Source organism: Marasmius oreades, chromosome 2, assembly GCF_018924745.1.
Source record: "Marasmius oreades isolate 03SP1 chromosome 2, whole genome shotgun sequence".
Classification (NCBI taxonomy): Eukaryota; Fungi; Basidiomycota; class Agaricomycetes; order Agaricales; family Marasmiaceae; genus Marasmius; species Marasmius oreades.
This window is the reverse complement of record NC_057324.1, coordinates 1,503,664-1,519,259: the sequence shown is the minus strand read 5'-3', so window position 1 is coordinate 1,519,259 and position 15,596 is coordinate 1,503,664. Positions and strand designations below refer to the sequence as shown.

The 15,596-nt window shown below is 46.4% G+C and overlaps 6 protein-coding genes across 6 annotated transcripts; 2 read left to right on the top strand and 4 right to left on the bottom strand.

Annotated features, from left to right (window-relative positions):
• Positions 1–517: 517 nt before the first annotated feature.
• E1B28_004063 (uncharacterized protein) lies at positions 518–1,002 on the bottom strand (the record flags this gene model as incomplete). The annotated part of the gene is made up of 3 exons (XM_043148518.1): positions 518–565; positions 617–638; positions 686–1,002. The coding sequence occupies 3 exons, from the start codon at positions 1,000–1,002 to the stop codon at positions 518–520; spliced, it is 387 nt and encodes a 128-aa protein (XP_043013117.1).
• A 110-nt stretch (positions 1,003–1,112) lies between these two features.
• On the bottom strand, positions 1,113–2,184 carry PEX6 (peroxisomal assembly protein; the record flags this gene model as incomplete). The annotated part of the gene is made up of 3 exons (XM_043148517.1): positions 1,113–1,342; positions 1,396–1,619; positions 1,679–2,184. The coding sequence occupies 3 exons, from the start codon at positions 2,182–2,184 to the stop codon at positions 1,113–1,115; spliced, it is 960 nt and encodes a 319-aa protein (XP_043013116.1).
• Positions 2,185–5,102: 2,918 nt separating this feature from the next.
• E1B28_004061 (uncharacterized protein) lies at positions 5,103–5,933 on the top strand (the record flags this gene model as incomplete). The annotated part of the gene is made up of 5 exons (XM_043148516.1): positions 5,103–5,140; positions 5,199–5,258; positions 5,309–5,584; positions 5,636–5,644; positions 5,698–5,933. Exons 1-5 carry the CDS (start codon positions 5,104–5,106, stop codon positions 5,931–5,933), a joined length of 618 nt encoding a protein of 205 aa, XP_043013115.1. The 5' UTR covers position 5,103.
• A 77-nt stretch (positions 5,934–6,010) lies between these two features.
• E1B28_004060 (uncharacterized protein) lies at positions 6,011–6,832 on the bottom strand (the record flags this gene model as incomplete). The annotated part of the gene is made up of 5 exons (XM_043148515.1): positions 6,011–6,085; positions 6,138–6,205; positions 6,255–6,470; positions 6,529–6,613; positions 6,665–6,832. 5 exons carry the CDS (start codon positions 6,830–6,832, stop codon positions 6,011–6,013), a joined length of 612 nt encoding a protein of 203 aa, XP_043013114.1.
• A 246-nt stretch (positions 6,833–7,078) lies between these two features.
• E1B28_004059 (uncharacterized protein) lies at positions 7,079–9,115 on the bottom strand (the record flags this gene model as incomplete). Its single annotated transcript, XM_043148514.1, has 11 exons — positions 7,079–7,300; positions 7,350–7,496; positions 7,550–7,609; positions 7,659–7,733; positions 7,787–7,871; positions 7,923–8,026; positions 8,088–8,333; positions 8,392–8,568; positions 8,619–8,757; positions 8,808–8,918; positions 8,970–9,115. The coding sequence occupies 11 exons, from the start codon at positions 9,113–9,115 to the stop codon at positions 7,079–7,081; spliced, it is 1,512 nt and encodes a 503-aa protein (XP_043013113.1).
• Positions 9,116–9,323: 208 nt separating this feature from the next.
• On the top strand, positions 9,324–10,216 carry E1B28_004058 (uncharacterized protein; the record flags this gene model as incomplete). Its single annotated transcript, XM_043148513.1, has 4 exons — positions 9,324–9,580; positions 9,634–9,813; positions 9,876–9,959; positions 10,018–10,216. The coding sequence occupies 4 exons, from the start codon at positions 9,324–9,326 to the stop codon at positions 10,214–10,216; spliced, it is 720 nt and encodes a 239-aa protein (XP_043013112.1).
• Positions 10,217–15,596: the final 5,380 nt, after the last annotated feature.

Sequence of the window (15,596 nt, the reverse complement as noted above, 5' to 3'; positions counted from 1 at the left end):
ATCAGAACCAGGACGTTACAGACCGTTAGCAAGAAACGATAATTACAACTCTTCTGATTCGCGTGCCTGTCTAACGCTTCTCTCAGCTCCTTCAGGAGCAAAACGTAGCCTCTGGCCTGTTCATCGTTTTGGGGGTATTCATAGTCAACGTCCAGTCCGTCTAACCCATAATCCTCGAGGAGTTTGATCGAACTCTCGACGAACCTCTGTCGGAGGGCTGGGGAAACGACTACAGGGTGGAACGAAGGAGAATATGTCCAACCACCGATAGAGAGGAGGACTTTCAAGTGGCGGTTTTCTTTCTTGAGATTATAGATTGCTTTGAAGTTGCCATACAAGTTATTTCCCTGATCGTTCCAGGAGTCGCCTGGATAGTGGATATCCTGGTCGGCCCATTTATCGGAGAGAAAAACTTCACCTGATCCGGCGTTCACGTTCGCAAAAGAATAGAGGAGGTGACTGGTAAATGTGGGTGAATAGGGATTGCTGAGCGAGATGATCAGGCACATACGTTAAATCATCTACTGGAATCAGAGAAGGAGGAAATTTCCGTCCATAGATACCCCTGTGTAAAGTTGTGAGCCGGAGAAAGAACTATCCAGCAGACGCTACCAACCAATTGACGAAGCTTAAATAGACTGTCGGTAAGGCGAATGCTCGCAACCAAAGAGCAGACAAGACTCACTATCCAATGCTATGTTTTCCAGGTGACATATCTTCTTGTTCTTGCTGCGTTTGATGTGTTTTATCTCCTGTATCTGATGATTCTGAATCTTGGGTTTGTGGGTCTGAGGGTGCTGCCGGAGAATTTGATGGTGATTGCGTCACAGTCCACTGGCCTGTTTTGAAAAAGACGAATGCAAAGAGGGCGAACGCCGCGAATAAGAGGATGGGACGTTTGAGGTTGGGTCGCTTCCTGAGCGGGATGGAATCAGGAGAGATAGAGGGAGAAGCTTGGTCGTCCTCTTGAGTTGGAATTAGTTCATAAGAGGGAGGTGCCATGCAACTTTTGCACAGCCGCTTCTGCGGAGTGTTATGTAGCTCCAACCAGAAACTGCGCATACATTGCCCTATGAGTAATATGGAATCGACAAGTAATCTACATTGGAAGCCTAGTTATCCTGCACGCCTGATTGGTTCTTAGAAAAGCGACTCTGTATTGTTCGATAATGATCCATCTCTGCTTGACTTACGCTTGGGATGAGATTGTGGACTGCCCGGTCAAAATCGTTCTGCGTAACCAAGACCTGAATCTCATCTTCAGATGCCATCTCTGCGAGGTAGTACTGAGGACTTAGTGGATGAGGATGACGATAAGGGGGCGGTAGCTTGTTCAATTCAGCTAGAGTTCAGGTGATGAGTTTCCGTTAGGAGAAGAGAAGAGCATATGAATACCTATCTTCTCCTCCAATTCTTCCGCTTTTCGTGACATTGCATTGAGTAACGAATCGGAGCAGAGCGCGTAGAAATCAGCCCCGGTGTAATTGAATGAACATTGTTCGGCGACGATCTTCAGATTCAAGTCTGGATGCAGGCGGAACTTTCGTGTTAACGCTTCCATGATATTCACTTGAGCTTCATGAGTTTGGCTAACACCCAAATACAACATCCTGTCGAACCTAGACACAAGAAACTCAGCACACACGATCAAAAATGTATAAATTCCAATTCGAATCACCTTCCAGGTCTCAGGAGGGCAGGGTCAAGTAAATCTGGTCGGTTAGTCGCACCAATGACGAATACGTCGGCACTTCCACTACCACCAGATGCGCCGTCTAGTTCAGCAAGAAGCTGACTCACAATACGATCCATGACACCTCCAGAATCTCCTTGATTTCCACGTTTGGGAGCAATAGAATCCAGTTCGTCGAAAAATACAACGCAAGGCTTGGCGTCTCTAGCTCGTTGAAAGACTCGTCGTACGTTTGCTTCGGATTCTCCGATGTACATGTTCAGAAGTTCCGGACCTTTGACCGAGAAAAAGTTCAGAGAGAATGAGGTAGCCACGGCTTTCGCAATGAGGGTCTTCCCAGTGCCTGGAGGACCATATAATAATATTCCTGCAGTGGTTCCGTCGTAACCACATATGAGGACAAGACTTGCGAAGAAGTGCATACCTGATCGTTTCTTCAGACCATCTGCAAATAGCTCGGGATAATCCAATGGTAGTTGTATAGTGTCCATGATGTCGGATTTTACTTGCGCTAGCCCACCAACATCATCCCAAGAAACACTGGGTATCTTCGGTGCTCCGATACTCTCCGAATAAGCTGCCCTCGCGTGGCCTAAAGCTTTGTCGAAATCAGCGTTTGTCAACGATATACCCGCTTCCAGGGTACTGTTTTCATCTTTGTTTCTGCGACCAAATCGATCAGCACAGAAATAACGAAGGGAAAACAATCTGAACGTGCCCAGTGGTTACAGCTCTCAAGGTGGCGGCAGATTCGGCACGATGAACTAAGTCTACAAGATCTCCGGCAACGAAGGCAGCGGTTTGTTGTGCGAGGTGCGAGGTGGAAACATCAGGCGCGATAGTTATATGGCTGAGAAGTACTTGGAGCATTTCAGCTCTCTCGTGTTCGTCGGGCGCCTGTGAAACGGATTACCGAAAAATTGCAAAGAGAACATTTAGCCTACACACCTCAAAAGTAGCCTCGTGCTTGAAACAAGACAACATTGCTGTCGGTACACGGTCTGGCTGACTTGTGGTACCGCAGACTATGACGGGGTGGCTAGACTTCTTCCATGCTTGATGGGCAGTCTCGATGCAGTCTCGGAGTGCACTGACTAGCACCGGTTCTGGAAAGAAATTGAGATCGGGACAGGTAGTTGACACATAGTAAGATTCTACCTTTACCACTTTCAGGCGTTTGGGTAGTTTGAGCAAATGCTTCAAGGTGTCGAAGCAATAGAATGCAAGGCGCACAGGACACAGCATTCTCAAAACGGGTTTGAAGAAGAGCTTCTGTCTTCGTATCATTCTCACCGATGACGTCGTAACAATTGACCTAAGCATCAGGTTAGCATCAGGTTAGGGCGTCGCTCAGCGGGCAAATTGCGTGCCAACCTCCAGTAAGTGAAGACCCAAAAGTCGGGAGACAGTAGAAGTAACAGTGAACTTTCCAGCACCTCTGCTTCCCTTTAATAACGCAGTGAGTTGAAGGTCATAGTCCACGCCTGATGGCTCTAAAATCACGGAGGCGATGGAATATAGCTGGTCAAATGGTTTCCGGGACGATGGTTGTGGCCTGAAAGAATTGGCCTTGCCATAAGTCACAGGAGCAGCTTAACACGAACTTAGTAGGTAAAAAAAGCAATGACATGAATCTGCCTCACCGATTTCGAGATACGAATAAACGTCAGGTATACGAGACTGCTCTAATCCAGCCTGTACCATCCTTGTAACGTCAGGGTCACACCAACAACCTAGCTCTCCCGTTGTCGATCCAAAGTAAGCATCCATTTGTACTGGCTCTTTGCCTTTGGAAATGGTATCGTACTCGATATTAGTGACCATGAAAAACACCACGCCGTTGTTGCGAATCACTACTACAGGGGATCTTGAACGCCGATATTAGTGAGATCGGAATGGGTAGGAGAGAGATTCAGACCTACTCACTCTTCGGTAACACGAGTTTCTTCGCCTTGTGCTATTTCATCGTGACGCAAACCGTCGTCGGTGTCTACACCGATCGCAATAATGTCACCTTGCTTGACCAGACGCTTCTTCCCTTGAAAATGCGATTTCAGAGCATTTAAAAAAAGAGACTGATAAGAACGATTAATGGATATTGGGGAGGCGACCCTAGCGATGGTGATTGAGATAGCAGTGGGGACCGTAGGATCTCCGGAGCCAAAAGGGCTGGGACGTAGGGAGATCCTTGGAGTCCCATATAAGTGCTCGGGGTACAAATTATGAAGAAGTGTCGGTGATCCTTTCACAACATTGCTGCCGGTTATAGCGTAAAAATGGTGACAGCCATTGTGGGAAACAGAATTCACCTTGATCCCGCAGCTGAATCGTTTGCGACCACACGCGCAAGACGGCATTGAGATGAGGAACATGCTATCGCCTGGAACGCGTGTTAATAACTAACCGCGGTGAGAAGAAACAGCGTACCCAATCACCATTCAACAGTCCAACGCGGCTCAGGTCTGCTGTCCGAAGGTATACCGTGTGGTCATCTTCTAAAGAAATGGGAAGAGGCAGAGGCTTTGCCTCTAACGTGAAATTTTCATTCGATGTAGGAAGACCAGCTCCCAACTGGATAGATTTATCCGGCGACGGAGAAATGGGATGAAAGGTAAATTGGGAAACAGAATTTCCTAGGAAGTCTTCATTAATCTCGACGCCTTCGAAATCACTGTCAGTATCGCCTTCGTCCGCTCGAACTTCGGTTGTCTGGTCCTCAAAGGAAGGGATAACGATAAATTTGGTTTTTCCTTCCTCGGCATATCCTTGAAGAACTGGTTCAACCATGTCTAACCGGAACTGCAGAGGTTTCGAGTCGGAATGCCTGATGCCATTGGCCGTCGTAAGATTGAGTGTTCGGATCTCTCCCTGGCGTAAAATACAACGCGGACCGCTCAACAAATGTTGGAAGGTGTCCCTATATGATAGAGTCGCTTCGTATGCCTCTAAGCTCAGCGCAGATACTACAACTCCAGAAAGTGGCACGGGTTTTGTAGGAGAGACGATAACCGAGCCACCTGAAAAAACGTTTCGAAAACCAGATACCCATCGTGAGGGTATGACCAGATTCTCCGTCTATCGCGTAGAAGTTTTCAGAAAAGAAAAGAGTGTAACAGGGATATGATTGACCTCTTCATCAAGGACTGCCCAGGATGTTAACGCACGGAAGACTTCGGAAACGGGGTTAGAAGCGGCTGGAGACGGAGAAACAGAGACACAAATTTGCTGATACTCGGAGGACGTCGAAGTCAACTGGCTCCATAGTTCCCTCCCAATCAAGATTTCGTCAGATTCGTCGGTGGACGGTGCATTAGTGAAAGCCGTCTGGACCTGGACGCGTTCATCGAAAAGCAAACTCATGATATCACGCGCCTGGCTGTCACAAATGTAACAGTATCTTTCGTTTTCCCATGAGTCGCAGTGGATCAAGAGGTTTTGGACGTGGAGGTACCACAAACATGATAACTCGTCCGTCTTCCATACTAATTTAATGAACTTTAAAAAGGTCGTGGTGGTGGTAGAGGTGGCTTTCAACGAGATGTAGGCCCACCGGATACTGTCCTAGGTGACTTTCATCTTCCTTTTTTTCTGGGCGCCATCTAACTCGCTTTGCAGAGGTGGGCTCCTTCATACACGCTGCAGAAGATGAAATGCTATGTTCATCATCGATCCCCGACAAAGTTCCTTATTTCAATGCACCTATCTACCTACAAAATAAAGCCGTCATCGGGAAAGTCGATGAGATTTTGGGCCCAATCAACGAAGTCTATTTCTCAATCAAGATGGGCGAAGGCATGGTAGCCACTAGTTTTCAAAAGGGCGACAAAGTTTACATCGGAGGAGACAAGCTCCTCCCGATAGAACGATTTTTACCCAAACCCAAAGCTCCTGGTACGTATAACAAATCATTGTAAAAGCTATCGTATGACTGACTACGATTAGGCACCACAAGTACAATTACGTCTTTCTTCAATTCCAATATCAGACTAACGGATTTTTGACAGAACGCGGCAGAGGTGCAGGGCGTGGAGCCCCGGGTGGTCGTGGTCGAGGTGCCGGTCGAGGTGCACCTGGTGGCCGCGGAGGTCGTGGTGGAGTAAGGGGAGGTTTCTCTGGTGGTCGAGGTGCACCGCGAGGTGGTGGGTTCGGTCGCGGAGGTGGAGGATTCGGTCGCGGAGATGGAGGATTCGGTCGTGGTGGAGGTCGTGGTCGGGGAGGTTTCCGTGGTTCATATTCATGATGAAAAATATACCCCTTCGTCAACCCGCTTCACAAAGTCGTTGGAAAAGTCAGTGGGAATCTCACAACTTCAGACCTTCAAGGCTTGAGATTCTTGATTTCGAAGGCGACTTCCTCCAGCCTCTCAGATCGTTCGACCTGACTGGGCATTGTCTAGCGGGACGGTTTAGAAATTTCAACCCTTGGGTAGTTTAGGAAAACTCACCTGTACAAGTTCTTCCGCCATCGCCGATGCTTTATAAAACCCCTCTGTTTGGCCCTCATCGATATCGTCTAAATACGCGGATTACGATTAAGATACTGCAACGGCAACAGGACTCACCATCTAGAGTCATATCCTCCGCGTTTTCGTCGGCCTGAAGTATGTCTGGTATTCCTCTTTCCATCTTATGCTCGTGTTCATATAACTCATCAATCGAATTGGCGATCTTCGTGGGGGTGGTTCGTCTTGTTTCTGCAATGGCTTTATGACACCCTTGTCTATGAGCGGCCAATGACCATATTCGTCGGTCTAAAGCTTCGTCGAAGGGTTCCACATCTACAATCATAAAACTAGTTGGACGAATAGAATGCAGAAGGCAGAAGCTGAAGCGCACCAGGCTGACCGTCTTTAAGCGCCTCGAAGTTGTGACCGTTGACACGTAAATTTGGATGAGCTAGCATCAAAGTGCGGTCCAGAAACTTGCAAATTCTCAACACGGAATTAGAAAATGAGATATAAAAACGACAAACCCGTTGTGCGTATGCAAGCAGGGTTTCTTGCTCGCCTTGAACACCTTTGGCGGCGATCTGGCTTCGTAATTCAGACAGTACTGCTGTCCTGTAGTTATTTTCGATGCGTTCCCAGTCAGCCATAGAGTCGATGGATACACGTTGAATATCTTCGCGCGATGCAGCCATGGTGGATTAAAGAATGAAATTATGGATGTGAGCTCAAGATCTAGAAGGGGGGATGCCATAACGGTTCGTTGATCCCCCGCATCTGGACGCGTGGCTGCATGTGACTTGATTTTTCTAAGTACTTACGATCAGTAAGGTTAACGTTCAAACGTTCAAAGCTCAATCATAAATGTCCGTGCTTCCAGTCAACAAAGACCAGTATATACAAGCACGCCAAGCTTTCCACGTCATGGCTACACGCGTTATTCAAGCCATGCCCTCCAAAGTTCCTAGGACACCATCGATATCAGGTCGCGAAGATGGAATACGGTGCCAGCACTCAGTCATCAACTTCCACATATCTTTGTTTAAGCCTCTTTCAAGAACGCGCTGGTCAATAGGCTGAATAGGAAACAGTCCTTGAGAGGTTTTGATGACGACCTCGGTCGTATGCTTGATATTAGCGTAAGGTTGCTGATGCGTGAATAACTGAATGATCGACTGAGTCAAGTCGACCTCTTGGTAATTGAACACTCACCTCTAGTGTAGTCATGGCGAAAGCATATATATCGGAATATTTTGAAAGTGCCCCTTGGCCAACACAAACCTCTGGAGCGAACCACCGGTAAGAATCAGACACACCCCGACTTTGAGTGAAGGGTATGCCTGTTATGTCCTCAACAACCTGACAACAAGTTTGTCTTAGTGGAAGGTGTATGCTTATGGACTCGAACTAACTTGCGAGAGTCCAAAATCTGCAATTAATGGATTCCCTCGTGGATCGATAACAATATTGACCTAGAAGAAGTGAGGCCTCTAGATGAGTGGAAGGAAGGCATGGTCTTACAGCTTTAAGGTCCCCATGCACAACCGGGGGTTTCATGGAGTGGAGGACCCTCAGCCCTCGCGCAATATTGGTAACCTTAGCGGACGAGTGTGAGGTGTCTTCGGGGAGGAGATGAGTGAAGAGCTCACCATTTGACGATAATTTACCGACCTGTCGAATCTCTTGACATACTCCATTGAGTTTCCATTGGGTTGCCACGGACTGATCATATACCTAAACAAATATGAAGAAGGCTAGACCAGGACGAGATTACGAAAACCTTACGGGAAGGGTCCGTCATCTTGGCAGAATCCATAAAACGGAAGAATATGCTTTCCTCTGTCAACCCTCCAAATGTCCGCCCATATCTTAACCTCTCTCATAAATCTCTGCGGGGGGAAAGTCGGTTTCATTGTTCATTGTGTCCATATGGATGGGGATGTTCCTCACCCGCATACTTTGGTCGTTGGAGTTGACTGCGCGCACGACTTTGATGGCAACCTTTTCCCGTTGCAGATACAACCCTTCGTAGATGTCCATTGCAGCAGTTCCACTGACAGGAAATTGACCGATTTTGACAACTTCGCCAGAGTTGAGGTGTAGGTTTGGCAACAAGTCCTCCGACTCGTATTGTATTTGGTAGAGATTACTCGAAAGGCCGTTGTGCATCCTATCGTGCTTGACCTCACTGAGCGTCTAGAGATTTATCAGATCAGTAAGTGTAAGTAGTTGTACTGGAGAGATAGTTGCATACATTCTGTAGCAGTTTCATGATGTTATTTAGCACCTCTCCATGCCCCTTTAACGCTTCATTTGTGAGTGTCTGACCATTAGATATATCGGAAAGGTAGTTTAGGACTTCCTGATGATCCAGAGCAGCATTTTCTTTGAATTCTTCTTGCCAACGGTTGACTTCTATATCTGAAGCTAGCTGCGTTTTGTGAGTCGTTGATCGGCCGAGGAGGAGTACACCACACCAACCTGGAATCGCATGTAACAGTCTGAGATACGATTATGACATCGTTCAATGTCGTGCTTTATCTCTTCCTGGTGCAGGAAGGCTTGGAGGCGAGGAAGCCGGGCCCAGGCGTGCATTTGCGTTTGTACGTGTACCAAACAACTTCCAAACAATCAGTAAAAATCGGGGGGAGAGGGCATCATATAACTCACGCATCGATATCGCGGAAGGCGTTGATGAGGCTATTCGGTACTCTCTTCTCCTGGTCTCGGGCTGCTAGAAGCAGGCTGTGACAACGATCTCGGAGTTGTCTGGCTTCATGCCTGTGATCAACCGCATCAGAAAGCGCACGCTCATCCGAGAGAGGGACCCACCGGTTTGTGGCTACATTCTCACACAGTTGGATGACTGAACACAAGATGTCCACAGCAGGACACAACCCAGGAAATGGTGCGAATTCGGCAGTTATCTGAGCGACCGTCTTCCCAAGAGACAGAAGGAGGCGCGCTGTGTTGGACATGGCTGAGACGAACCGGAAGTCCACAGCTATAAGAGAATGGCACCTTTATAGCAAGGCGACAGCTTCTTCTTTTTATATCAAAGCTTAACTGCCGCCTGTCGTTGGTCTGAATTGGTTGGTGCATGACGCGCTCAGGTCGTGATGGTGGAAATCCGCGAAGTACACAGCCTCCAGACTCAGCCTTTCTCATTTTTGGTCATGGACCATCATGCCCTCTCTCTTCCCCAATGAGTATCCATCATTACCCCAGTTCAGTTCTCTACTCGTAAAGGGCTCACACCATCCTACTGCGCCACTCCACCTCGCATTGTCGCATTTGGCACTGTCATCAGAATCAACAGCATTAATTTTATCGTCCTCGTCAATTCACCTCAATCTAGCACTCCGTCAGTACAATGACGACTGGTTGGCTACTCACTCCGGACACGGAGATCTGGCTGCCGTTTCTTCACGGGTTCAAATATTGTCGGTCTTCTTTACATAACCTGTTGAGTGAGCAGTTAACAGACGAACGACAGTTATCCTCCAACTCCAGCACATCTCGTGTTCTTGCTCTCTACCTTTCACGTTGTGGATTCATCGGCCAATAGTGATGATCTTGCATCGTCAAAATCCGTTCTGGCATGTCCCCCTGCTCTCATTGTGCTGCATGAACTTTCGTCGTATTTTCTACGTGACGTACAAGAACATCCAACTTCGTACGCACCGTTTCGAATCTTGACGAGAATTCCCTGGGTTAAATTTTTGATCTCCCCGTCAGCCACAGTTGGACTGTCTCCTCGTATCTCAACCTTGTGGCTCAAACAGCTTCTTTAATATCTTTCCTGTCACCGACTAAAGCAGGGTAGATAATAAATGCACCGCTGTCTTTCGCTGAACCTGATGTATCGCATTAATCAAAGATCCACTCCATCGACCGTTCTCGCCCTTTTCGACTCCCGAATCGATGAGATGAAGTTACCCGTTTTGCGACACCCATCCAGCGGTAACGAACGTCCATCAATCGCAGCGCCGGATCTTGCCCGGTCTCCAAGGGTCGAGGAAGTTGCACCGCTCGTTCAGAACTATTTCCAATGGACTGCTGTTTTCTCTTCAGGTTAGACCATCTATTCTTGACCCTCAAAGTAGTATGTCACCTGTCTCTCAGACTCAGAGCCGATATTACCTCAAGAACAAGAGACGGATAGACGAGACATCGTCAAACGGTCGATGCGCCTTGAACTCTACAAATATCGCCTTTCTGACGCGGTCCATATTTATCGTTGGTCGGAGCAACGGGTTCCCTCGGGTTCCGGAGAGAGCTGGAGAACTCAGTTCACCTTTTGAACGATCAAACCCTTTATACGTGGAATATAATATATGCAGCCAATCACCTGTGTATCTGGATCTGTACTTGCTACTGTATGTGTGCATTAGAGTACTGTTTGATGACCGGCTTAACGCTTTTGAAAACAGATGGAATCGTCAGTGTTTAATTCTCAAGCAGTAGCGTGTTAAATTTCCGGGGTAAAGCGGTATCTGAGAATAGAGATCAGTAGGGGGGAAGCGATACAAAGTGCAGCTCACCATACTTCAAGCTTCAAGCCTAGTACCACATTCTATCCATAAGAATTTTTCCAACGACCGTATCCCAAATGCACCGAGGAATGAATTTCTCGACATATCGTATTTGATTGACCTGTAGGCTTGGTCAAACGAACCGACTGCTCTGTATTCCTTGAATCCCATCGGCTTCATTGGAGCAGAGGACGAGTCGACTGTCGGAGAGAGCATCCACAATCACTTTCTTCGACATGCCGGTCCCGTGATAACGAAGGTGTAAATGGATGTGGATCTTTCTGGCTGCTTTAAATGTGATGACCAAATAAAGAGAAGCTCTCGAAGAACTGGACGTCTCCTTTGGGTATTAATAGATGACAGTTTGTGACAGTCTTGCGACAGTATCGTGACTGTATTGTAAGACTATCGCAAACCCCCGAGATTAGATAACAACGGGCTTGGGCCTGCCCGTTATACCGGATCGTGAATGCTGTAATGCCATTACAGCGTGTCAGGAATTTTGCTGATGCCAATGTGCTTGAATTTCTTCGCCTCCGAGCGAAGAAGTTTGCACTCCTCCCTTCCTTACTCTTCCTTTGTATACTCGATTCTCCTGCGCAGGTCCACCATGGGGGGTTGAAGGTCTCAGAGAAAGATTGGTTGACATTCTGTAAGCTTCGTGATGGGAAGGAAGACATCAACACCGTGCATCAGGAAAAAGGGGTCTGACGCTGAGCTGCGTTGAACGTCGTCGGTGTGCGTTACGGGTGGTCGCACGTGTGAATGCCACGAACGCGGTAATGCGACTTAGTTGACTATGCTACACGGTTCTTTTTGCACCTTAAAACAGTGCCACGGAGCAATATTTATCGTATTAAGAACTAGAGTGAGCCCGAATTGCTAGTTAAAGCTAGTGCCGCTAGTAGAATGTGCCGTAGGCGCAGCTAGACCAGTTAGAGAGAGCCGTAGATCGTGTCAGAAAACTGTATGACCGTTCGAAACCTGTAGAACACTATGAGCAGAGGACTTAAGCGGTAATTCACCGAGTTCTACTCTCTACATTCTACTATGCACTGGCATATCCAGGGACTGTACTATTAGAAGACTTGTAGTCTTCACAGAACCGTTCGTAGCAGAACTTAACAAAGTCAAAAGACCTTCATACTAGGAGTACCTACTTCTACGGGGGATTTAGTTGACAAGAAATTGGACATTGGACCACATAGACTAGGAGAAATTTGATATGACCGTAGATCGAGTCCCAATCTGAAGAAAAGACAAAGAGACATGATACAGATCCCAGATCACAGATAGAGTACCCAGGAACCAGGCAGGAATGAACAACGGATCTTGGAGTCCGCGCTGTTCATGTGCTATGGCGATTCGGAACTCTGGATCCATAAGCTGGAACTACTTGGACACACAAAGTCCATATGATTTGATAACGTCGAAATGCAGGATAAGGTCCGTAGGCAGGAAATACCATATGGTACGCCTATGTAGGTCCATTCTACAGGCTGAAACAAAAATGAAGATTGGTCCAGATTGGTCCAAAACGTATGATTCGAATACGGAAAAGCTCCGTAGACAAGATTCTGCACATGTAGCAGTCCCTAGCGATAAGATTCCACATGGATTCATAGCTACGGTGCATTATTTTTAGAGATGAAACAAGTAGAGATAGGATTACAAAGCTAGCGTAGAAGTAGTATAAAAGCAGCTCATGTATCTGTAGATAAAACAGTACTACCCGTGCGTAGGAAAGTCCTGAGTGGGTTGCCTGTGAGTAACTGCTCTTGACACCAATAGAGAGATTTGCCCTGTCTTTGTGCAGTGAAACGATAAGATTTGATTTGAACTATACGAGACCGTCAAGGTCAAAACTAGAGAACTATCTGTCTGTAGGCCGCCGAGGTCTTGATTACTGTTTCGTGATCCGTCGAGGGTCTTAGCGTTCGTGTCCGCCGAGGACTTAGTTTTCGTGTCCATCGAGGGCAATAGTCTCCAATCGTTCAAATTAGTCTTACCGTAGACGAAATTCATAGTCCCACTTAGTCCACTGGACAATAAACAGAGCCCCTACAAACCTTAGAATCCCGTAGCTGTGGTGTTTTTTTTACACTTGCAGTTACACATTGATTTCATAAAAACCTTCATACGATATTGAGACTGTGATCTTGTGCGTAACCTTTGCCAAGCAGTCCACCCTTGCAATCTTTCCTGGTGTGTAGAGTTATTGATAGACTTTACACGGAGGTTTACTAGTTTTTGGGTTGATTTGGTGTTGGTGCTACTCCCGTAGCTCTGATATCAGGTTGACTCTTGAGTGGTATACTTCGCCCATTAGCGGCTCAGCGGTAGGTTAGTTAATTCCGTGAGATGAACGCGCGCCAACGCTCACTAACGCTCGGTCACCGCGGCCAACATCAGCGTCGACGTGCACTGGGAATGCATGTACACGCACTCAACAGGTCAATTTGCCTGTGTATACTCATTTAATAGGGCTTCATTTATGTTCAGAACAAGACAGTAATGCAAAAAAAGACATTTATTATGATTGTTCATTTAAAATAAAATACAAACAGATGCTAATTAAAAGAAACTAATGGCACTATCAGCCCTTTCAACTCTCTCAACTTTCAACTCAATGGGCAAGCAGATTCGAAGTAAAAAGGTGGAAAGTCTGAAAATGAGGAATCAATACAAATTGAATGTAGAAGGAAGGATATAAACTCACATGGGTTATGATGTTCTTGGGTCATGTTCTAGTGGAAGGAGAATCATAGTCAAGACAATGAATGTACAAAGGAAGGAAATAAACTCACATGGGATGGTGTCAATCGAGAGCGAGGGAGAGGGACAAAGATATTGTGGGATGAGAGGGGGGAGGGAAGAGAACAAGGGACAGCAACAGTCGTGCACAGAATTTAAATGTGCCGCGCCATGAGGTTAGTGTAGCCGAGTAGCCGAATCCACGGACCACTCAGTCATTGGGGCCTACAGTGTTCACATTGTTACGATCAATGATGAGTGCTGTAGGCCGCAATGACTGAGCAGCCCTCAGCATCACACCGTTAATGCGACTTAGTTGACTATGCTACACAGTTCTTTTTGCACTTTAAACAGTGCTACGGAGCGATATTTATCGTATTAAGAACTAGAGTGAGCCCGAATTGCTAGTTAAAGCTAGTGCCGCTAGTAGAATGTGCCGTAGGTGCAGCTAGACCAGTTAGAGAGAGCCGTAGACCATGTCAGAAAACTGTATGACCGTTCGAAACCTGTAGAACACTATGAGCAGAGGACTTAAGCGGTAATTCACCAAGTTCTACTCTCTACATTCTACTATGCACTGGCATATCAAGGGACTGTACTATTAGAAGACTTGTAGTCTTCACAGAACCGTTCGTAGCAGAACTTAACGGAGTCAAAAGACCTTCATACTAGGAGTACCTACTTCTACGGGGGATTTAGTTGACAAGAAATCGGACATAGGACCGCGCAGACTAGGAGAAATTTGATATGACCGTAGATCAAATCCTGATCTGAGGAAAAGACAAAAAGACATGATTCAGATCCCAGATCACAGATAGAGTACCTAGGAACTAGGCAGGAATGAACAACGGATCTTGGAGTCCGCGCTGTTCATGTGCTATGGCGATTCAGAACTCTGGATCCATAAGCTGGAACTACTTGGACACACAAAGTCCATATGATTTGATAACGTCGAAATGCAGGATAAGGTCCATAGGCAGGAAATACCATATGGTACGCCTATGTAGGTCCATTCTACATGCTGAAACAAGAATGAAGAACGGTCCAGATTGGTCCAAAACATATGATTCGAATACGGAAAAGCTCCGTAGACAAGATTCTGCACATGTAGCAGTCCCTAGCGATAAGACTCCGCATGGATTCATAGCTACGGTGCATTATTTTTAGAGATGAAACAAGTAGAGATAGGATTACAAAGCTAGCGTAGAAGTAGTATAAAAGCAGCTCATGTATCTGTAGATAAAACAGTACTACCCGTGCGTAGGAAAGTCCTGAGTGGGTTGCCCGTGAGTAACTGCTCTTGACACCAATAGAGAGATTTGCCCTGTCTTTGTGCAGTGAAACGATAAGATTTGATTTGAACTATACGAGACCGTCAAGGTCAAACTAGAGAACTATCCGTCCGTAGGCCGCCGAGGTCTTGATTACTGTTTCGTGATCCGTCGAGGGTCTTAGCGTTCGTGTCCGCCGAGGACTTAGTTTTCGTGTCCGTCGAGGCAATAGTCTCCAATCGTTCAAATTAGTCTTACCGTAGACGAAATTCATAGTCCCACTTAGTCCACTGGACAATAAACAGAGCCCCTACAACCCTAGAGTCCCCGTAGCTCTGGTGTTTTACACTTGCAGTTACACATTGATTTCATAAAACCTTCACACGATATTGAGACTGTGATCTTGTGCGTAACCTTTGCCAAGCAGTCCACCCTTGCAATCTTTCCTGGTGTGTAGAGTTATTGATAGACTTTACACGGAGGTTTACTAGTTTTTGGGTTGATTTGGTGTTGGTGCTACTCCCGTAGCTCTGATATTAGGTTGACTCTTGAGTGGTATTCTTCGCCCTTTACCGTCACTATAGCTGTTCAATTCCTACCCTACACTTATTCGAAAATTTTTCAAACTCCGCCACACACGTAACTTACCCCGACTTGTCCGAGCTAAGCGCCTTCCCACCAGCTGCCCGCAGTCTTTTTTTTTTTCGAATAAGGGCAACAATTTTACTTTAGTGTAGTGCAATTTTCAACTTAGTTGTTTTTTTAGCTAACATTGTGTCAGCACACTCAACTGTTGTTGTCCCTCATTATATTCCCTCAGTCATACCAACCCCACATTATTTAGCTAAACTTGTTTATAAGTATGTCTAGAATAATTTAATCAATAAATAAAAGGGACT